The 24,301-nt window shown below is 41.4% G+C and overlaps 1 protein-coding gene across 4 annotated transcripts in view; it reads left to right on the forward strand.

The window, feature by feature from the left end:
- rnf123 (ring finger protein 123) overlaps window positions 1-24,301 on the forward strand; it is a 145,525-nt gene that overhangs the window by 85,318 nt on the left and 35,906 nt on the right. For 3 of the 4 annotated variants that reach the window (XM_028575990.1, XM_028575988.1, XM_028575989.1), the window contains one exon: window positions 12,694-12,926. In XM_028575990.1, coding sequence (XP_028431791.1) covers window positions 12,694-12,926 — 233 coding nt within the window. Of the gene's footprint in view, window positions 1-12,693; window positions 12,927-14,742; window positions 14,886-24,301 lie in introns of those variants that run through there. The other variant, XM_028575991.1, reaches the window with a different exon arrangement.

Raw genomic sequence — 24,301 nt, forward strand, 5'->3', positions numbered from 1 at the left:
CTCTCTCTCTTTCTCTTCTTTTCTCTCTCTCTCTCAAATTCACAGAGGCTTTATTAGCATGAACATACGGTATTTATTTTACACACAGTATTGCTAAAGCACATAGTACTACAGGGAAAGAACCACATTTACAGTTTTAAGATGCAGACAATAAAACATGTTAACACTCGTGCAAAAGCAACGATTAAGTCAACAAAATGTAAAATAACTCTGTCTTTCTGTGTCGCTCTCCCTCTCTCTGTCTCTCCCTCTCTCTCTGTCTCTCCCCCTCTCTCTCTCTCTCTCTCTCTGTCTCTCTATCTCCCTGTCTCTCTCTCTCCCTCTCTCCTCTCTTTCCTTCTCTCAGCATCCTCCCCCTTTCTCAGACTCTTCTCCTCTTCCTCCTCTTCTCGCTTTCTGTCTATTTCTGTTTCTGTTTCACACTTGTTGTTTTCATTTACACCTCTCTCTCTCTCTCTCTCTCTCTCTCTCTCTTCTCTCTTTTCTCAAGATTTAAAAGATGCAATTTGCTTAACTGGCATGAATGTCAGGAAAACATTATTGCCAAAGTGTCAAGGATAATACAATTCATTAATAACATGAGAAAAAAATACATATACTCTAAACAATAGTAAACTAAAATATATACATGTATTAAAAAAACTCTGTATGGGTGGGTGTGTGTTTCTGTGGGTGTACATTGTGTGTGGGTGTGGGTGTGTGTGTGAAGTCGTTTAGAATGGAAAAAATTTAAGTTTCTAGCAACATATATTACTTATTATTACTTAATATATTATTTGAATACTCTTTCTCGTACTTTGTACCGATACAAGTACCTGTAACCAGTACTAGTGTACCTAACTGTACCTACTTTCTCTCTGAAATAACATAGAACTAACTTCACTTGTAAACCAATTTATTCTCAATTTACATTTAGTTATTCAGGAACATTTTTCACACCACACACAATAGTAAACTTAGTTAGAGCGCTGCTGTATATTCAACGTCACTGACAAGTTATTGATCGATAGAAAATCTATTTAAAAGTTGAAAACGTTACACTTTCAAAAGGTTTTGTTTCTGTAACCCAAGGAGAAGCCTTGGTCCAGTTAGAATACTTTTAATACTCTCAAATACTGTTTGGTGTGTGGAAATGTGTAGACATGCCTCGTTTGTATAATTATTCTTTGTAACCTTTATGCAACCTTTCATTACGCAGTTAAAGAGGCAGGACGTAGTTTATGTATTTAAATCATCTTTGGTTTGCCTTTTCTCAGGGAGGATGTTTGAGCTGAAATGTCTGAAACACAAGAGGAGACGCAGTTAGAAGTTCTCTCAGACATCTTGCATTACAATATGCTGAAAGGTTGAAATAGCAATAATTTGTCCTAATACGTTACAAAACCTCCTCCACATCACCGGAGTCCCCAGCGTCCTCACCGTCTGTCTCTCTCACTGTTTACAAAAGTCAACAGGAGATTATTTGGTAAACCCGCCTGCTGCTCATATCTGTTCATATTTGAACAGCGTGATTACATGACAAGCATTTCTACACCAGCAAACCAAGGGGACCCAAAGATTGGAAGAAATGGTTTAGCCCCCAGAGGGTTAATATGAATGTGGTTTCTGAAGATAATATGAAAAGAATTAGTTTTTTGTTTAGATATTTTTGTAGATGTTTTTTTCCCTTTTTACAATGTTTTATTGTCTTTTTGTGGAAGATTTGTTTGATGTTATTGAGGCTTTTTACACAGATTTTCCGTTTTTTTTTATTCCCTACGTTTTTGTTCCTGTTTTGTGTATATTCAACATCACTATCAATGTATTGATCAATAGAAAACGTTACAAGTGTTATAACACAAAGTATTGCCTTCGTCCGGATTGACTTACCGTTCGGTCCAGACTTTATGAACGTGGTTTCATAACTTAAGATAAGATAGATAAGATATACTTTATTGTTCCCAAAGGGACATTTGTTCTGGACTCTGTCCTTTCTGCAGCTTTACAAAGACAACCCAAAATACAGAAAATAAGCATCTGTCAACACATACTCTCATGCAACACAAAACATGCTCTCATATACATTAGACAGGTACCTATATAGTAATACTCTCATATACATTAGACAGGTACCTATATAGTAATACTCTCACATACATTAGACAGGTACCTATATAGTACTACTCTCATATACATTAGACAGGTACCTATATAGTAATACTCTCATATACATTAGACAGGTCCCTATATAGTAATACTCTCATATACATTAGAGAAGTACCTATATAGTAATACTCTCATATACATTAGACAGGTACCTATATAGTAATGCTCTCCTATACATTAGACAGGTACCTATATAGTAGTACTCTCATATACATTAGACAGGTCCCTATATAGTAATACTCTCCTATTCATTAGACAGGTACCTATATAGTATATAGGTACCTGTCTAATGAATATGAATATTACTATATACTATATAGTAATGTTCTCATATTCATTAGACAGGGTACCTATATATGTCTAATGAATATGAATATACTATATACTATATAATGTGTTCTCATATTCATTAGACAGGTACCTATATAGGTACCTGTCTAATGAATATGAATATTACTATATACTATATAGTAATGTTCTCATATTCATTAGACAGGTACCTATATAGTAATGTTCTCATATACATTAGGTACCTATATAGTAATACTCTCATATACATTAGACAGGTACCTATATAGTATATAGGTACCTGTCTAATGAATATGAGAACATTACTATATAGTATATAGTAATGCTCTCATATACATTAGACAGGTACCTATATAGTAATGTTCTCATATACATTAGGTACCTATATAGTAATACTCTCATATACATTAGACAGGTACCTATATCGTAATGTTCTCATATACATTAGGTACCTATATAGTAATGTTCTCATATACATTAGGTACCTATATAGTAATGTTCTCATATACATTAGACAGGTACCTATATTGTAATGTTCTCATATACATTAGATACCTATATAGTAATGTTCTCATATACATTAGACAGGTACCTATATAGTAATACTCTCATATACATTAGACAGGTACCTATATAGTAATGTTCTCATATACATTAGGTACCTATATAGTAATACTCTCATATACATTAGACAGGTACCTATATAGTAATGTTCTCATATACATTAGACAGGTACCTATATAGTAATGTTCTCATATACATTAGGTACCTATATAGTAATACTCTCATATACATTAGACAGGTACCTATATTGTAATGTTCTCATATACATTAGACAGGTACCTATATCGTAATGTTCCTATACATTAGGTACCTATATAGTAATGTTCTCATATATTACATTATATACAATGTTCTCACCTATAGTAATACTCTCATATACATTATACCTATATAGTAATACTCTCATATACATTAGACAGGTACCTATATAGTAATGTTCTCATATACATTAGACTGGTACCTATATAGTAATGTTCTCATATACATTAGACAGGTACCTATATAGTAATACTCTCATATACATTAGACAGGTACCTATATAGTAATGTTCTCATATACATTAGACAGGTACCTATATCGTAATGTCTCAAAAAACATTAGGTCCCTATATAGTAATACTCTATACATTAGAGAAGTACCTATATAGTAATACTCTCATATACATTAGACAGGTACCTATATAGTAATGCTCTCCTATACATTAGACAGGTACCTATATAGTAGTACTCTCATATACATTAGACAGGTCCCTATATAATAATTCCTATACATTAGACAGGTACCTATATATAGTAATGTTCTCATACATACATTAGGTACCTATATAGTAATGTTCTCATATACATTAGACAGGTACCTATATAGTAATGTTCTCATATACATTAGGTACCTACCTCATATACATTAGACAGGTACTTCATATACATTAGACAGGTACCTTATATAGTAATACTCTCATATACATTAGACAGGTACCTATATAGTCCATCCATCCATCTTCGTCCGCTTATCCGGTGTCGGGTCGCTGGGGAGCAGCTCCACAGGGGACCCCAAACTTCCCTTTCCCGAGCAACATTAACCAGCTCCGACTGGGGATCCTGAGGCGTTCCCAGGCCAGGTTGGAGATATAATCCCTCCACCTAGTCCTGGGTCTTCCCGAGGCCTCCTCCCAGCTGGACGTGCCTGGAACACCTCCCTAGGGAGGCGCCCAGGGGCATCCTTACCAGATGCCCCAACCACCTCAACTGGCTCCTTCGGCGCAAAGGAGCAGCGGCTCTCCGAGCTCCTCACGGATGAGTGAGCTTCTCACCCTATCTCTAAGGGAGACGCCAGCCACCCTCCTGAGGAAACCCATTTCAGCCGCTTGTACCCTGGATCTCGTTCTTTCGGTCATGACCCAGCCTTCATGACCATAGGTGAGGGTAGGAACGAAAACTGACCGGTAGATCGAGAGCTTTGCCTTCTGGCTAAGCTCTCTTTTCGTCCTGGCGGTGCGATAGATTGAATGCAATACCGCACCCGCTGCGCCCGATTCTCCGACCAATCTCCCGCTCCATTGTCCCTCACTCGCGAACACAACCCCAAGATACTTGAACTCCTTCACTTGGGGTAAGGACTCATTCCCTACCTGGAGAAGGCATTCCATCGGTTTCCTGCTGAGAACCATGGCCTCAGATTTAGAGGTGCTGATCCTCATCCCAACCGCTTCACACTCGGTTTGCGAACCGATCCAGTGAGTGCTGAAGGTCGCAGGCCGATGATGCCATCAGGACCACATCATCTGCAAAGAGCAGCGATGAGATCCCCAGCCCACCAAACTGCAACCCCTCCCCACCCCGACTACTCGATATCCTGTCCATAAATACTACAAACAGGATTATTGGTGACAAAGCGCAGCCCTGGCGGAGGCCAACCCTCACCTGAAAAGAGTCCGACTTACTACCGAGAACCCGGACACAGCTCTCGCTTTGGTTGTACAGAGATTGGATGGCCCTGAGAAGAGACCCCCTCACCCCATACTCCCGCAGCACCTCCCACAGTATCTCCCGGGGACCCGGCATACGCCTTCTCCAAATCCACAAAACACATGTAGACCGGTTGGGCATACTCCCAGGCTCCTCCAGGATCCTTGCGAGAGTGAAGAGCTGGTCCGTTGTTCCACGACCAGGACGGAATCCGCATTGTTCCTCCTCAACCCGAGGTTCGACTATTGGCCGAACCCTCCTTTCCAGCACCTTGGAGTAGACTTTACCAGGGAGGCTGAGAAGTGTGATACCCCTATAATTGGCACACACCCTCTGGTCCCCTTTTAAAAAGGGGAACCACCACCCCAGTCTGCCACTCCTTTGGCACCGTCCCAGACTTCCACGCAATGTTGAAAAGGCGTGTCAACCAGGACAGCCCCTCCACACCCAGAGCCTTGAGCATTTCTGGACGGATCTCATCAATCCCGGGGCTTTGCCACTGTGTAGTTGTTTGACTACATCAGTGACTTCCGCCTGGGAAATCGACGACAATCCCCCATTATCCTCCAGCTCTGCCTCTAACATAGAGGGCGTATTAGTCGGATTCAGGAGTTCTGCAAAGTGCTCCTTCCACCGCCCCTATTACCTCCTCAGTTGAGGTCAACAGTGTCCCATCCTTACTGTACACAGCTTGGATGGTTCCCCGCCCCCCTGAGGTGGCGAACAGTTTTCCAGAAGCACTTTGGTGCCGACCGAAAGTCCTTCTCCATGTCTTCTCAAAACTTCTCCCACACCCGCTGCTTTGCCTCTTTCACGGCAGAGGCTGCAGCCCTTCGGCCCTTCCGGTACCCTGCAACTGCCTCCGAGTCCTCCGGGATAACATATCCCGAAAGACTCCTTCTTCAGTCGGACGGCTTCCCTGACCACCGTTGTCCACCACGGTGTTCGTGGGTTACCGCCCCTTGAGGCACCTAAGACCCTAAGACCACAGCTCCTCGCTGCAGCTTCAGCAATGGAAACTTTGAACATTGTCCACTCGGGTTCAATGCCCCCAGCCTCCACAGGGATGCACGAAAAGCTCCGCCCGGAGGTGTGAGTTGAAAGTCTGTTGGACAGGGCCTCCTCCAGACGTTCCCCAATTTACCCGCACTACACGTTTGGGCTTACCAGGTCTGTCCAGAGTCTTCCCCACCCTCTGACCCAACTCACCACCAGATGGTGATCGGTTGACAGCTCTGCCCCTCTCTTCACCCGAGTGTCCAAAACATACGGCCTCAGATCAGATGAAACGATTATGAAATCGATCATTGACCTTCGGCCTAGGGTGCTCTGGTACCAGGTACACTTATGAGCATCCCTATGTTCGAACATGGTGTTCGTTATAGACAATCCATGACTAGCACAGAAGTCCAACAACAAACAACCACTCTGGTTTAGATCAGGGAGGCCGTTCCTCCCAATCACGCCTCTCAGGTGTCTCCATCATTGCCCACGTGTGCGTTGAAGTCCCCCAGCAGAACAATGGAGTCCCCACTGGAGCCCCATGCAGGACTCCAGTCAAGGTCTCAAGAAGGCCGAATACTCGAACTCCTGTTTGGTGCATATGCACAAACAACAGTCAGAGTTTTCCCCCACAACCCGCAGGCGTGGGGAGGCGACCCTCTCGTCCACTGGGGTAAACTCCAACACAGCGGCTCAGCCGGGACTTGTGAGTATCCCCACACCCGCCCGGCGCCTCACACCCTGGGCAACTCCGGAGAAGAAAAGAGTCCAACCCCTATCCAGGAGTATGGTTCCAGAACCAAGACTGTGCGTGAGAGGTAAGCCCCACCAGATCTAACCGGTAGCGCTCCACCTCCCGCACCAGTTCCGCTCCTTCCCCACAGAGAGGTGACGTTCCACGCCCCCAGAGCCAGCGTCTGCTGCCCGGGTCTGGTCCGTCGAGGCCCCTGACCTTCACTGCCACCCATGTGGCATCGCACCCGACCCCAACGGTTCCTCCCACAGGTGGTGGGCCCATGGGATGGAGAGGGAGTTGCCACGTAGCTTGTTCGGGCTGTGCCCGGCGGGCTCCGTGGCAAACCCGGCCACCAGGCGCTTCGCCGGCGAGCCCACCGTCTGGGCCTGGCTCCAGACGGGGGCCCCGGGCTTCCTCCGGGCAGGGTCACTCCATCTCTGCTTAGCTTTTTCATTGGGGTTTTTGAACCATTCTTTGTCTGGCCCCTCATATACATTAGGTACCTATATAGTAATACTCTCATATACATTAGACTGGTACCTATATAGTAATGTTCTCATATACATTAGACAGGTACCTATATAGTAATACTCTCATATACATTAGACAGGTACCTATATAGTAATGTTCTCATATACATTAGACAGGTACCTATATCGTAATGTTCTCAAAAAACATTAGGTCCCTATATAGTAATACTCTCATATACATTAGAGAAGTACCTATATAGTAATACTCCCATATACATTAGACAGGTACCTATATAGTAATGCTCTCCTATACATTAGACAGGTACCTATATAGTAGTACTCTCATATACATTAGACAGGTCCCTATATAGTAATACTCTCCTATTCATTAGACAGGTACCTATATAGTATATAGGTACCTGTCTAATGAATATGAATATTACTATATACTATATAGTAATGTTCTCATATTCATTAGACAGGTACCTATATAGGTACCTGTCTAATGAATATGAATATTACTATATACTATATAGTAATGTTCTCATATTCATTAGACAGGTACCTATATAGTAATGTTCTCATATACATTAGGTACCTATATAGTAATACTCTCATATACATTAGACAGGTACCTATATAGTATATAGGTACCTGTCTAATGAATATGAGAACATTACTATATAGTATATAGTAATGCTCTCATATACATTAGACAGGTACCTATATAGTAATGTTCTCATATACATTAGGTACCTATATAGTAATACTCTCATATACATTAGACAGGTACCTATATAGTAATGTTCTCATATACATTAGGTACCTATATAGTAATACTCTCATATACATTAGACAGGTACCTATATAGTAATACTCTCATATACATTAGACAGGTACCTATATAGTAATACTCTCATATACATTAGACTGGTACCTATATAGTAATGTTCTCATATACATTAGACAGGTACCTATATAGTAATGTTCTCATATACATTAGGTACCTATATAGTAATACTCTCATATACATTAGACAGGTACCTATATAGTAATGTTCTCATATACATTAGACAGGTACCTATATCGTAATGTTCTCATATAAATTAGGTACCTATATAGTAATACTCTCATATACATTAGACAGGTACCTATATCGTAATGTTCTCATATACATTAGGTACCTATATAGTAATGTTCTCATATACATTAGGTACCTATATAGTAATGTTCTCATATACATTAGACAGGTACCTATATCGTAATGTTCTCATATACATTAGATACCTATATAGTAATGTTCTCATATACATTAGACAGGTACCTATATAGTAATACTCTCATATACATTAGACAGGTACCTATATAGTAATGTTCTCATATACATTAGGTACCTATATAGTAATACTCTCATATACATTAGACAGGTACCTATATAGTAATGTTCTCATATACATTAGACAGGTACCTATATCGTAATGTTCTCATATACATTAGGTACCTATATAGTAATACTCTCATATACATTAGACAGGTACCTATATCGTAATGTTCTCATATACATTAGACAGGTACCTATATAGTTCTCAATGTTCTATATAGTAATGTTCTCATATACATTAGGTACCTATATAGTAATGTTCTCATATACATTAGGTACCTATATAGTAATGTTCTCATATACATTAGACAGGTACCTATATAGTAATGTTCTCATATACATTAGACAGGTACCTATATTGTAATGTTCTCATATACATTAGGTACCTATATAGTAGGCCATTATCTCCACCTTTCAGTGGCAGTTTTTAATTGAACAACCCTGTCGGCTGCATTCTCCGTAATAAGTGTAGCACAGCCCTTGCACAATGAGATATTGCACAACTAACCTATTGCTCTACCCAAATAGTCCACGAATTGCATGATGACACAAGTGCACAACCCAGCCAGCCTACATGTTAGTGTTGATAAGCTTAATGGACATAGGCACAAATGAGTGTTTATATTGGTTTAACCTGCATTTAGGAACCCTGAATCTTCTACCAGGGGGTAAAAGCTGAAATTCTGGGTGAAGTATGTGGGTCGGATCGGAAACTACTTTGTCCACTTTGACAGGTTGTCATGAAACAGAGAATATGTGCGGAACGTGTCCCTGCGGTTCCTTCAACTTTCCCTTTTCTGTTTTCTCTTCATTCATGCTGGAGTAATCTTCATAATGAGCCGAGATAATCTGAACACTTTGGCCTTTCGTTGCTTTATAATTAAAGCGGGAACACAACAGACTTGTGTCGCTGACATTTCCCGGCTCACCTGCTGCTACTCGCTCGCCTCATCTCTGCAATCATTTCTATCCCGAGATGTTGTACTGGTGGAGAGAGAGAGAGGAGGAACACAAGAAGACATGATAAAGCAGGAGAGTCTCTCTCCGTGTGAGGTGTCATGGCCGCTGTGATGAAAAGGTCAGAGGAGATTTCAGTGGAAAATGTCAGCGTTTTTCCACGTTGGCTCCTTTGGATCCCACCTGTGACGAACGCAGATGACCTATGTTCAAAAGTCAGCTGTTGTACTAAAGTTCTTTCTTCAATAATAACTGTTTGAACAGAGATAAAAACCACAGACTGTAAAAATAATCAACGTGGCGTCACCCATTGGTTTGTGGACTGCCTCCTTTTAAAAGCCTTGTGTTTGGAATGTTGACCGTCGTCATGTTGGTTTTATGGGACCAGATTCATGCTTCTGTGTTAAATAGGGTGACCAGATTTCCTGGAGCTAAAACCGGGACACTTTGCGCGTGACCATAGTGTGTTTGTGCACGCACACGCTTTTTAACGTGAACATGTGCCAGCCCAGGTCAGACACAGACACAAACAGTAACTTCATTATTTTGATCCTAGGCTCCTCGTCTAATAATAAGTGTTTTTTCCAGTGAAATTAACAAAATTGCAGTAACAGCCTTTTTCAGTTTAGTGTGAGATTTATGTTGTTTTTTCCAAAAAATATTTTTTGAAGTGTTATTTATTCCAATAACAGCAAAGTAATTAAAATGATTTATTGAAATTTTTTATTATTTCTACATTTTTCTGAATCAATGTATCATCTCCCGGATGGACTTTTCTAATTATATCTGAGTCAGCACACATGTAGCCTATAGGCATCATTTACTCTTACCTCCTGTTTTGCTTCTTTTGTTGGGGAAGTAACCTCCTTAATGTGCATATGACAATTATTCACCTCAATGATACATTCATTCATTTTAATTTATTAATAAACCCCTGGACTGTAATATTTCAGATGTTTGAGCAAGATTTCTGCTTTGTGCACATTCAAAATACAGTATATCTGTGTTCTCTGTGATTTGGAGGAGTCGTGATATTTTGAGAAAAATAAAGTGATAATAGGAATAAAGTACAAGAATAAAATCACAAGCTATATTTCAGAAAATGATCTATACCTGCACCATAGTCTGCTGTGCATTACGTGATTGCTCTGCTGATACGGTAGATCTCAGACCTTCTGACAGACTCAGAGCCCCGTTTGGGTCTCTGGTCTCTGAAGGAGACAAATAGTTAACTATGGAAGTGGCTATACGCCACGCTACGTCGGAGGTGGAAACCTGAAATTACAGAAATACACGGAGCACAAACGCAACACATCTGCCGCAGCATGGCCACAGCTGAGCGCATCCATAAACCTAAAGCTGCGCTGCATTTTACAGAGAGAGTGGACACTAAGAGACCCACAGGTCTGCTTCAGAGCTCCGTGTGTCTGAGTCTGAACCGTAGACTGGAAACGTCACGTCACGGGAACTTCAACCTAAATCAGTAGTATTGCGCTCCTAAACTTTGTGTTGATGGCATCAATGTATTAGACGGATTTGGCTACGATTCCTCCGAAAACTTCACCCGGCTTTCACAGCTTTCCTCACGGAGAGATGGTTGCTAGGTGATAGGCAACAAATACAGCATGGTCGGACCCTGCACATAGCTGCCCGTTCTATTCGCCTCGGAAAAATAAACTGGACAAAGTTACATTCGGGGCTACACTCAAAACATTCAGGGCTAAAGACCCGGCAAAATCGGCTGACACCGCTCCTGGTGTAAACCGGGACATTTTAGCGTCCCGACAGGCTTTTGTCGGGACTCGGGACAAGCAATTCAAAATCGGGACTGTCCCGGTCAAACCGGGACATCTGGTCACCCTAGTGTTAAATCGACTCCGTGTGTAGGTATGTGGAGATACCGACCCTACACCGTAGCCTGACGTGTATCTCTCGAAAAATGTAACTACACATCATGGCGACTCATTTCCTGGTTCTCCTTCTAGAGAAAGAGAGAGAGAGAGAGAAACACAGAGAGAGAGGGGGATAGAAACACAGAGAGAGAGGGGGATAGAAACACAGAGAGAGAGGGAGGAAATGGGTGTTGGGTCTTGTGGAAAGTCCCGCTATAAAAGATTGATGCAGAGAGGTTGGAGGCAGCCCTGATATGAGGTGTTTGTGTTGCTGAAGTGCTTCTGTTGTTTTTGTCAGGTACCAAACATCCAGTCTCACATCTCCAAACACATGTGGAGTAAGGTCTGGCTACGCTGTTCATCTATTCTGGGATAGGGGGAAACGCTCCCTAGCTTGTTTGTTTCCCTTGAAACCATTTACGACTGTACTGGACGGCACCAAGCTCCGGATGCAGCGACAGTGCTCTTACAGAAACGATAGAGGAAGTGGAAGGGGAGAGACGTCTTGAGGTGCCGGATGTCAGGCTCCCAGAACTGTACATCATTTAAGTCCGACTAAACATGTAACACGATAGTTGTTCCGATACCACTCTTTCCAGTAACTACCATCAGGCAGAAGATACAAAGTTCCTCTGGCCTGGAAAAACATTTACATAAAACCCCTCATTCTCTCTGCAGTGACCACTCTGAATATTATAAAATAGACACGGTACAACTGCTGTGTTGTATTTTTAAATCTGTGTTTTAAATGAGCCTTGTTGAAGGAGAATTTCTCTCCCTGCTTTGGGACAGACGATAAAGTTATCTATTTACACCAGTATCGGAACTGCCTCCAGTAGCAAAATGTCTGCAATTTGGCAATAATTAACACTGTAAAGTTTCAATGAAATGGCGATGTGGACAGTTTGCTTCAGTTTCGAGGGGACTAGTGTTGCCAATTTCAGTTTCACTAATGTTTCATGTTGTTACAATTTAACATTTAAGATCCTTTTCCGTTACGATTGACGGTCAGCTGATGATTAAAGGTTATATGACATTCATTGTCTGCATATTACATTTATACAGGGTTAGTAGTATATATCTGTAAATATATATATATATAATATATTATTTTTAGCGCACTAGTATCAGATCAGTTCTCAGTTTCGACCAATACGCAAGTTTGGGTATCGGAATCAGTTTCAGGAAGGGCAAAATAGTATTGGAACATCTCTATAACTCGAGCGTTTCCTCCTCTAACAGTTTGTCCTCTTTCTTTCTTCTTCTGGTTCAGGATCTCTCGGGCTTCCTCAGTGCTGCTCTCTGACCCCTGTTTCCAGCTGCACTCCATCCAGCATCTGTTAGGAGAGGGAGCAGACTCCTCCGGCCCCCCGGCGGCTGTCGCCGCAATCCCTGCTGCCCCCCGTCCAGTGGTCGGGTCCCTGGTGTCGGCCGTGGCCCCAGTGATCCCTGCAGCTGCTGCAAACACCGCTGCTTCAGAACGCAAGCACTTCTCCCTGCACGCATGTGAGTCAACTCCACCGATTCCACACATCACACTGTCTCCAGGTGTTTTTAAAAGTAGTTTAAAGTCTTTGTCTCCAGGTGTTTTTAAAAAGTAGTTTAAAGTCAACTGAGATGCATTGTGGGTAATGTAGGCTTTAACAAGGAAGAAGAATATGTGAAACCTTGTTTTAAGCTGTCTATCATGAGTCTGACAGAGTTTCAGGTGCTCTGGATTTATCAGAACTTTATCGTCTTTTCTTATGTTTCCTCTTGCATATAAAATGTTTTGGTTCATGGCTGCTAGTTTGAAAACGTTCTCTTATAAGCTATTACGAAAATAGCTCACTGAGTTTCTGAAAACATTTGTGGCGACAAAAAAAGCCATGCTTCATTTAAGATCGATAGCAGTCAGTTTAAAAGATTTTTGGGAGGTTTCCAGAGGCAGAGAGTCGGGCATGACGCCCCTGAGTAGCATGAAGTAGCCTGAATCCAACTTTATGCAAATGAGAAACTCAACATCCCGTCTCTCGAAACGCACCACGTTGCTACCAATGCATTGCACGACTGCTTGGATAGACAATGAAAAAAGTTGTCGACAGTTCATTTGTATACATTTAAGACCCAAAACATGAACACAACTGGATGGGGAAAACAGAAATCTTCATCACAACATTCAGAAGCACAAGTCTCTTTTCCAAAGATGCATAAAAAACATAGTTTTGTTTCACTTTTATGCATGAAAACTAGGGGTGTCACCATTCTCCAAATCATCGATTCGATTACATTTTCGATTCTAAGGTCACGGTTCGGTTCTCGATTTTTACATTTATTTATTTTATGCCATTTTTAGACTAGACTTTTATGCAATATAATATCTGACCTTTGTTCGCAATGTACCATACTACATTGTCAAATTTAAAACATTTATTAACAACATAATGTAACAATAAGTTATATATTCAGTCAATTGGAAAGTTTCTGTTTGCATCCATTATGTGCATTCATCATGCCTAGTTTAATTACTCTGGATTCGGCTACTAGTGAATGTTCAAAATGTTTAAAACGTAACTTTTTAAACAAAGACATTTTAAGTGTTCGGGCTGGTAAATTGATGTACCCCCCAAAAAAATTATCCGCTGAAAATATAGAAGTTTCTTTCGCCATGTAAAGTCTATGGGAAAAGTCTTTCTGGGTCAGAAGGGTGCAGTACCACTGTTGGCCACTAAGACCACGGTTGCTTTAAGACATGGCGCTCTTCCTGGGGCTTGGGTGGCTGCTTGACAAGCCGACCAGACGTGACGTGGGGGCGTGGCAGCATCGACGATTCCATTTTTTAATTCGAGATTGTGACTTAATTTCGATGACACCCTTAATGAAAACCATGTTAAACAATGTACTTTCAAACTTGTCTGGAGGGTTAGAATTTAAAAGATTCATTGACATTCATGATTCAACTTACTTTCTATCATTTTGGAGACGTGCATGAATAAGAGTCAAGTATTTTCTGGTTGGAGACCCAAAGATTATAAAGATATTCTGTGTTGGAATATATTTAGTCTTAAGGGATGTATGTGGATAGTCAGAGAAGTTAAAACTGGATTCAGTTTCTCCTCTCAGAGTGAATCAGTCAGATGTTGGGCTCAGTCTGTGCCTGAAAAACAGGCCTTTATGTTCTTAATGTAATTTAGACTCCACTTTAATTTAGTTTCTAGCTGCAGTCACATTCATCTTGGCCACAGTGCACGAATGATGAACAATGAACTTTGTTTGTACTGCAGATGAGATTTTCTTTGTTGTTATTGTGGAAACTGAAGTCCTATATGTGTTTATCCTTCAGGCGGACTGCGTGTGATTGGTTGGAAGGAGACGTGTCGATAAATAATCACAGACACAAATATGCAGCACAGAAAGCAGTTAGTTACTGGACAAACTTTTTAACTGCCGAACCAGTTTATGATGAATGTCTTATTAATTTAGTTTCAGAGTTGTTTTCTTTAAATCAATGTTGACATATCTTTTGACACGTGTATATATTTTTTAATTGGTACAGAAAGGCCAGGCAATATGGGCAGGGCAATCTATAAACTGATCAGTGCTTGAATAAACGTTTTTGTCTTAAAGAATGCAGCCATACATAGACTGTTGGGATCCAAAGATTCAGCTAAGTACTCAGACTTCCAGATTAATAATCAATTTCAGACAGAACAGACTGATACAACACTTCATAAGACACATTTGTACAAATCTTCACTCGTACGTGACACTGGGGAAGAAATGTGTTCATGTAACTGCGTGTTACCTGAATGTTTCACATTGATCTAAGATGTGATTGGGCTTCATGGTGAGAGATAGCCTGACCAGCCAGCCCCACATCCAGATGTTGGGTCTGGGAACTCCCCATTGGCAGGGCTCAATCCGAGGGATGGGATAAACGGTTGTCTTTCAAATTCCCTCTGCACCAATAGGATAGCGCTACAACCAACCAGAGCAACACTAGTTAATAGATTAAACTTTAAACTCTGAACACATCTTCCTTTTTAAGTTCTTTGTTCTTTTCTCAAAGAAAAGCTGAACTCCAAGTCTTCCAGAGTCGCGGCCAAAGCCGATTCCAAAGGCCGCTGTTCGCCAGCAGCAGCGGCCATCTTCTTTGTTTTCAAGCAGCAGGGAATTCACCCAGAACCGTCACAACTCTGCCGTCATGCTAATGCTTGCTCTTGAGGGAATTACTGTAATTGTTGGGGCTTTGTAAATTATAGTGTGGTCTAGACCTACTCTATCTGTAAAGTGTCTCGAGATAACTCTGTTATGATTTGATACTATAAATAAAATTGAATTGAAATTGAATTGAAATTGAATTATGTTAAGCCCCGCCCAATGACTCTATACACGATGTGATTGGCCTGACCAGAATTTGGTTTTTCCACCTCGCAAGCCAACGGAGAGTTTGCTAGACGACCCTGGCTGCAAATTACATTTGCTGCTGCTAGGGTGGTCTAGATTTCTAGGCTAGGTAAGAGAAGTAACAGACAGACTAGTCTGTATTAACAGAAGAACATTTGTGTATTTCCGCTCTCAAACTCGCCGTTCTCTTCAGGAAACATCAACAAACTTTGAGCTAGCGAGCTACACCCTGAAAATATCTATACTGTAATATTTTCGTTAGACTCTTGCTGCATGGTAAAAACCTACAACACCTACTCAACTGTGTACCTAGTCTGGATCAATGACTGGATCATTTCCAGGAATATCGCTCCGGTGTTGTCTAACTCTGTTCTCTTCGGGAAACAACACCAACCTTCGAGCTACACGCTGAAAATATCAACTTTAGAAGAAGATTTGGACGGTGCAACACGTCAGGCCTGCTTGGGTCTTTCAGGGAATGATTGTAAAGATTTACTAAGAATATGTTGAGGTCATTTCCTCTCTAACTGAGACATTTTCGGACCGATTGGTGGGATTGCTGTGGACCAAGTACACACGGAGATACACTGGTAAGAGCCAATCAGGTTTAACCATGTATCAGCTGATTTAAATAGCTCACGTTACTGGATTGTGTCAACAGTTAACTTCATTTAATAATGTAAATGTTCCACCAGAACAAGTTCCTTCCTGAGACTATTTAGCAGAGCCACCATCACTAGCCCAGAGAGTTTGTTTCTCTAATCCCAGAATGCATCACTGGTGTAGCCCGACCTTCCTCCCCAGCGCTGTGGAGACAGAGCTGTACATGAGAGACTACAGACAGACTGACAGACAAATCCATCAGCTGGCTGGTGTTTTATGTGAAAGCATAAGAAGGAGACATTGATTCTGTCGCTCTGCAGACACATAACTGGATGTTCTTTCTGTTTCATCACTGTTGAATAATCAGAATGAATGGCGAGCGGCAGCGTCACAATATTGAGATTCAGTCTGTCAGTGTGTGTGATACACACATCCAGCCGGTGCCCTGGTGTCGAGCTGTCGCCACGGGGGACGGCCTGGTCACCACCGCATCTTCCTCCGTTACCATGGGAACACAAGCCGTTTCCATGGCCACCTTCATCTGAAGCGTTTACTCTGTCCGTGTGTCATCCTGGATTTATAAAGATGTCATAAATGCTTTATAACACACTATAATGTAGTATGAAGTCATTTATATTATGTTATATATTATATTATACCATTGGTTTACAAAATATCTTTTCTGATTAAAATTCCCAAAAGGATATGAAGTATTGATGAAACTTTACGGGTCAATAAATCAGTAATATTGGTGTAATAATATAATAGTTAGAGCTGTGTGTTGGCGATACGATACAGGGATAACGATTCAATATATTGCAATTTGTTTATCTAATTTTTAAGTACAAAGTAGAGCTGCACGATATCTCCAACAATGAACTGTATAAAAAAACGTAGAGTAAAGCACGATATGAGCAAAATATGCAATAATGTTGTTGAATATTGCGATAACTTTATATATTACTTGCAATAAATAAACCGATAATTAAATGTACTCAGTTCTGTACTCAACCAACTGCCTGTTGAATTTAAAACAAATGAAAGGAAATCCTTTCTAACATTTTTATTGAACAAATTGAACAATTAATTAAATATAACAGGAACCACTATAAAAGAATGGCCGTTACATTTATAAAGTGCATTTTGCTGCTGATATTTTCTTTCAAGTAACACAAAATAATCTCTGAGGGCCCTGTCTTGTGCCCACCACAATTGCCTTTATACACCGACGCATGTATCACCTATTTTGCAACCGACGCACAGCGGACTTTTCCCTCCACAGATGCACTACAGTAAATTAGGGAATGTATTTGCACCCCCGGGGGCGGTTCAGTGAAAAGAGGAGGCGTGTTCAGGCGCAAACGTTCCCTGGTGTTATTTTACAATTTCAGAAAACAATTCGGCCACAGACCAGGAAAAACCTGGTCTAAAGTCAGTGGTGCTAGTCTAAAGTCAGTGGTGCTAGTCTAAAGTCTGTGGTGCTAGTCTCTAGTCTGTGGTGCTAGTCTATAGTCAGTGGTGCTAGTCTATAGTCAGTGGTGCTAGTCTATGGTGCTAGTCTTAAGTCAGTGGTGCTAATCTATGGTGCTAGTCTAAAGTCAGTGGTGCTAGTCTATAGTCAGTGGTGCTAGTCTATAGTCAGTGGTGCTAGTCTAAAGTCAGTGGTGCTAGTCTATAGTCAGTGGTGCTAGTCTATAGTCAGTGGTGCTAGTCTAAAGTCAGTGGTGCTAGTCTAAAGTCAGTGGTGCAAGTCTATGGTGCTAGTCTAAAGTCAGTGGTGCTAGTCTATAGTCAGTGGTGCTAGTCTAAAGTCAGTGGTGCTAGTCTAAAGTCAGTGGTGCTAGTCTATAGTCAGTGGTGCTAGTCTAAAGTCAGTGGTGCTAGTCTATAGTCAGTGGTGCTAGTCTAAAGTCAGTGGTGCTAGTCTATGGTGCTAGTCTTAAGTCAGTGGTGCTAGACTGTGGTGCTAGTCTAAAGTCAGTGGTGCTAGTCTATGGTGCTAGTCTTAAGTCAGTGGTGCTAGTCTATAGTCAGTGGCGCTAGTCTAAAGTCAGTGGTGCTAGTCTATGGTGCTAGTCTTAAGTCAGTGGTGCTAGTCTAAAGTCAATGGTGCTAGTCTATGGTACTAGTCTAAAGTCAGTGGTGCTAGTCTAAAGTCAGTGGTGCTAGTCTAAAGTCTGTGGTGCTAGTCTCTAGTCTGTGGTGCTAGTCTCTAGTCTGTGGTGCTAGTCTATAGTCAGTGGTGCTAGTCTATAGTCAGTGGTGCTAGTCTAAAGTCAGTGGTGCTAGTCTATGGTGCTAGTCTTAAGTCAGTGGTGCTAGTCTATGGTGCTAGTCTTAAGTCAGTGGTGCTAATCTATGGTGCTAGTCTAAAGTCAGTGGTGCTAGTCTATAGTCAGTGGTGCTAGTCTAAAGTCAGTGGTGCTAGTCTATAGTCAGTGGTGCTAGTCTAAAGTCAGTGGTGCTAGTCTAAAGTCAGTGGTGCAAGTCTATGGTGCTAGTCTAAAGTCAGTGGTGCTAGTCTATAGTCAGTGGTGCTAGTCTAAAGTCAGTGGTGCTAGTCTAAAGTCAGTGGTGCTAGTCTATAGTCAGTGGTGCTAGTCTAAAGTCAGTGGTGCTAGTCTATGGTGCTAGTCTTAAGTCAGTGGTGCTAGTCTGTGGTGCTAGTCTAAAGTCAGTGGTGCTAGTCTATGGTGCTAGTCTTAAGTCAGTGGTGCTAGTCTATAGTCAGTGGCGCTAGTCTAAAGTCAGTGGTGCTAGTCTATGGTGCTAGTCTTAAGTCAGTGGTGCTAGTCTAAAGTCAGTGGTACTAGTCTAAAGTCAGTGGTGCTAGTCTAAAGTCAGTGGTGCTAGTCTAAAGTCAGTGGTGCTAGTCTATAGTCAGTGGTACTAGTCTAAAGTCAGTGGTGCTAGTCTAAAGTCAGTGGTGCTAGTCTAAAGTCAGTGGTGCTAGTCTAAAGTCAGTGGTTCTAGTCTAAAGTCAGTGGTGCTAGTCTAAAGTCAGTAGCGCGTTATTCAGATGCTACTTTAGGGGCACATGCTTGGCCATAATGTAGCGTGAAAAAGAAAAATATGACTGAAAATGCGCTTCAGGTGTTTGGATAGATTAGGAGGCACTTTACAGTACAGTCCTTAAAAAGTCCCAGCATTCTTTGTGGCTTGTTGTGATTTACACAACATTTCCATGAATTATGGATGTGTTGATGACATAAATGAGGAAATATTAGAGGACTTAAGGAGACGTGATGTTGAACTACGGTGGGATTGGACACTCCGGTGGGATCTGGTCCGGGGCTGGCAATGTGCTCCTGCTGGAGCGGGTGGATGGAGATGGAGTGGGGGGAGGAGGAAGGGGCACAACAGGAGCAGGTGGTGCGTTTGGAGGCCCACGCTCCATGGCTGCTCCTATGTGAATAACATCTTCACATGAAAACAACTGGGCTCATTTAATCCACACCAGTCTCAGCTTTCCAGTCAGTTTAATGCACCTCTGAGGCTGTTTAGGGACCTCAGATGCAGAAATATTCAAATACGGCATTTTAGAATATAATTACACATTTATACCGTAAAGCAGACTCGGTACCTAGAGAATCCATTTTCATTCCGTATCAGGAGGACAGAGCGCACCCACCAGAATGCAGGAAATCAAGTGTTTGATTGACTCAGAATGTAAATTTTGCTCAGAAGTGGAGCTGTCTTGGAGGAGTTTAAAAAACTAGGTTTCTGATAAATCACCATTTTGTGGGGAGAGAAGTCTAGGCAGAAATGCCCCAGTCACATATCACAATATTCAGTTGGATTCATGGAACGCGTGGATATAAGATTTTTGAATGTACGATGTACGGTGTGGGAGTTATGGGGCGATTCTTATTTTTATAGCACCCCCTGCTGGTGGATATATGTCATTAGTCCTTTCCAAGATACGCCTCTCACTGTCTACTATCCCTAAAAGTTTTTTAAACCTTACCATTACAATAGGGTTCCACAGGATGCATACACAGGATCCCAACCCCCTCGGGCTTGGACCCCTAAAAATCACATCACATCGCATCAATATATTCATAAATACTAATATAACACTGACAGGGTCCATTTTGTCTCATGAGTACTTTTTAAAATCTAGATACTGTGATTTTGTTTTGCTGGGTCTTTTATGTAAGTTAGTGAATGAGGGACTTTTTCTTGTAACTGAGTATTTAAATTAGGGATGCACCAAATCCAGATTTTTGGGGTTCGGCCGAATACCAAATCCACTGGTTGAGATTGTGCTGACTCCTCCTCCCATCCTCAGTCCATGAACAAAGTGAACACATGAATGAAGTAAACAGTGACTGTTCTTCCTTTGCTGTACCTGAAGTTGCTGCATTCTGGCTGCTGTCTGGAGATTACTTCATGCACAACTTGTATTATTTCGGATGTTTCAGACCAGATGTTGTAACAGCGGCCATGTTGTGTATAGTTTAGGGTCCTCGCCACCACCAGACCAATCAGCATTGAGCAGATTGAACATGTAGCTGGACTTGAATGGCCTTCTTTTGACTGAAAGTACTGCCAAACAACAACTTTTCTGCTCCTGAGTTCCATGTCCACTTTCTCACAGCCTACTGGACTGAACGCTCCACCTACGTAAACATCTTCCCGTAATCAACGGCGCCGTCGTTACAGCGACCAGCGTAGGGGCGCCTAGTGCAAGCGTAGGGTTCGTTCAGTGGGAAAAAAATTCTAAAGAGTGAAAAAGCCCAATATTCAGCTGAATCTTGGATTTGGTGTAGGGCTGAAAGATTAATTGCATTTGCAAAAATATCGCGATATGTTAAAATGCGATTTCCTAATGGCAAAGGCTGCGATTTGGTCACATGACTTGCGAGAGCAAATCCGTCTGCACTCCGCAGAGAAAGCATCAATTTGGCACGCTAACTCTACGCCGTACCTTGAGCTGATTTCTGTCATTCAAACAACTCTAAGTTGAAGTTTAAAACTTTTACAGCCATTTTAATAAAATGAAGGGTTTTATTCGGGCTCCAGTCCATACATGCAGTTAATGGTTACAGGCACGTAGAACTGAAGGCTCTGTTAGCAACGATTAGCTCTGATTAGCGGTTAGCTCCGGTTAGCGGTTAGCTCCGTTATAAAGAGCTGCCACTGAGAGGGGTAACAATCAGACTGATAAATGATGTTCGGGTTGACTCTCTGAGCAAGTGCAATGTTGACGGTGTCATGCACACGGCACGGGGGAGGGGCTGGAGGCAGCTCCTCTCTCTCTGTGTGTGTGTGTGTGTATATATGTGTACGTATGTATGTATGTATGTGTGTGTGTGTGTGTGTATGTACATATTTTTAATATGTATTTGAATGTACAGTTCAAAGACAGTCAATCCACATGTTTTCATATGTTTATTACAGTAAACAATTAAATAATCTAAATACTACTAAGTGTGGTAAAGCCACATATTTGTTTTTATATTTCTGCAATCTGCGCTTTAGTGTTATTTGTTTCTGACTTTTATATGAATGTTTCCACCAGGCTTGGTCAGTGCTCAATATACTACTGGGACTGAGGTAGTTAAATAAAAGATCCATCCATCCATCCATCCATCTTCGTCCGCTTATCCGGTGTCGGGTCGCGGGGGGAGCAGCTCCATAAATAAATAAAAGATGTCATTCATATAAATTCATGCATCACCTAGTTTCATCATCACATACAGACCTGGCCTCCAGGAAAGAACAGTTTGTTTAATCTATCTAATCGTGTGTTGTTCATACTATATAATGATTTATTGTTCGTCTTTGTTGAATAATACAGAAGACAAAGAGCTTAAAAAAATAATCGCATCTCGACTCGCAATCGCAATATTTGGGGAAAAAAATCACAATTAGATTATTTTCAAAAATCGTTCAGCCCTAATTTGGTGCATCCCTGATTTAAACAGAAGAAGCTGCTTCATGAGATCGTCCTGCAGGTTAATAATCTGAGTTGGCTTTGTTCCACTGAGCCATGTTGTGCCTTCATCTGATGACGAGGAGAAACCGGTTCAGACGCTGGGTGTGACGGTCTGTGTTTCTCCTCACTTCGACACTTTAGCTTCATATATTTCTGTGTGCAGTGTTTTGGGTCACATGTGCTTCCTGTCTTTGGCCTTTCCTTTGTCCTGCATTTTCCATCAAATGTCCTTTTACGTTTTCTTTTGGTCTATTTTAGTACAGCCTTTCTTTATACTCCTCTCTTGTGTAGAAACTTTTGGACCGTCAGCATGTTCTTGAAGTTGGATTCTCCAGTCTTTTGTGTAAAGAAGTACATATTGCCACGGTTTTTGTTGGTGTCTTTTAGTCAATTTGCCAGCAAACCGGCACCCCAAGTCAAAATAAGCAAAATAATGGTTAGCTGCAGCCCTACTCGCGAATGTCTGTTGTTTCTATGAAGAAATCCTGATTCAGCTCTGTGACATGTCAGAATAATTATGCACCGCGGGAAGGAGTCCTCATTATTTTTTATGTTCAAGGACTGTGTGTGTGTGTGTGTGTGTGTGTGTGTGTGTGTGTGTGTGTGTGTGTGTGTGTGTGTGTGTGTGTGTGTGTGTGTGTGTGTGTGTGTGTGTGTGTGTGTGTTTGTGTGTGTGTGTTCGTGGACACACTTAAATCCCTGCAGCCCTGAATGTATTATGGATGAGATTCTCTGGTGTAATAGAAGCAGTGTTTTCTGTAGGAGCTGAAGAGAGATATGGAAAAGGAGAATGAGTCTCTCTCTTTTTGTATCGTTCTCTCTCTCTCTCTGTGTCTCTCTCTCTGTGTGTGTCTCTCTCTCTGTGTGTGTGTGTCTCTCTCTCTCTCTCTCTCTCTCTCTGTGTGTGTGTGTGTGTGTGTGTGTGTGTGTGTGTGTGTGTGTGTGTGTGTGTGTGTGTGTCTCTCTCTCGCTCTCCCTCCCTCTCTCATTAACACCCAAAATTTACATTTTTCTACAGAATATGCAAATGGTTTATTTACCCAAATAAAAGCTCCAAATCAGCATAGTGGAGCAAATTGTACAGTTGGCTTTTAAGCTCTCAGGGAGGAAGAGTAAAGCTGATTTATCATTTCTCTGCTGTTGCTGTTGCTGGAGTACATTTACACAAGAACTGTATTAAAGTGCCTTTTTTAGGTATTTCTATTTGATGCTACTTTATAATTTCTTATTACTAGTGCAGTGACAGTTCTGTTCTGTACTGCTGCTTGTAGCTTTCTTAACTACTTTGCAGTATTGTCTTTTTCGTCAACGACATTGCATGTTGTTATCGCCACAGTCTGCGTTTAATTACGGCGCTGCTGTCTCGTTTCCTCATTATTATCGTTTACGGATTTAACGCTTCAGCAGAGGTGTTCATTTCCAAACAGGCTTAGTGGATGTGGTTGTGAACTAACGGTAAAATATGGATTTAATTAGCTGATGTATTTTGCTGGCGGTTATGTTTTTAGTGCTATAAGTTAGCACACAACACTTAATGTTACAGTACCGGACCGGGTCTGCGTGAGACAGAGGAGGAGAGGTTTTTGAGTTTCCTCTTAGCAAAATGCTCTGAGTGAATTTAAGCTGGGCTTTTATTACGAAGGGTAGACATGGAAGAAGTGAAGCCAGCATTTTGTTTTTCCTCAACCTTTATTGTGCAGTTTTTTAGATTTATTCACACTTTATTAATATTCAACACTATCCAAACTGCTTCACATCCCAAACACCAAGTACATTGGATACCCAGGACACCAAGCGTGCAGCAGATCAGATCAACTGTTCTCGAGATATTTAAGACTCACAAACGCACACAGAGGATCCTCGATTTATAGTTAGATACTTAAAGAAACATATAAATCCATAATACCTCATTAATCTATAGTTCTGCACTTTGCTACCATGTCAAAGAGAA

Source organism: Perca flavescens, chromosome 4, assembly GCF_004354835.1.
Source record: "Perca flavescens isolate YP-PL-M2 chromosome 4, PFLA_1.0, whole genome shotgun sequence".
NCBI lineage: Eukaryota > Metazoa > Chordata > Actinopteri > Perciformes > Percidae > Perca > Perca flavescens.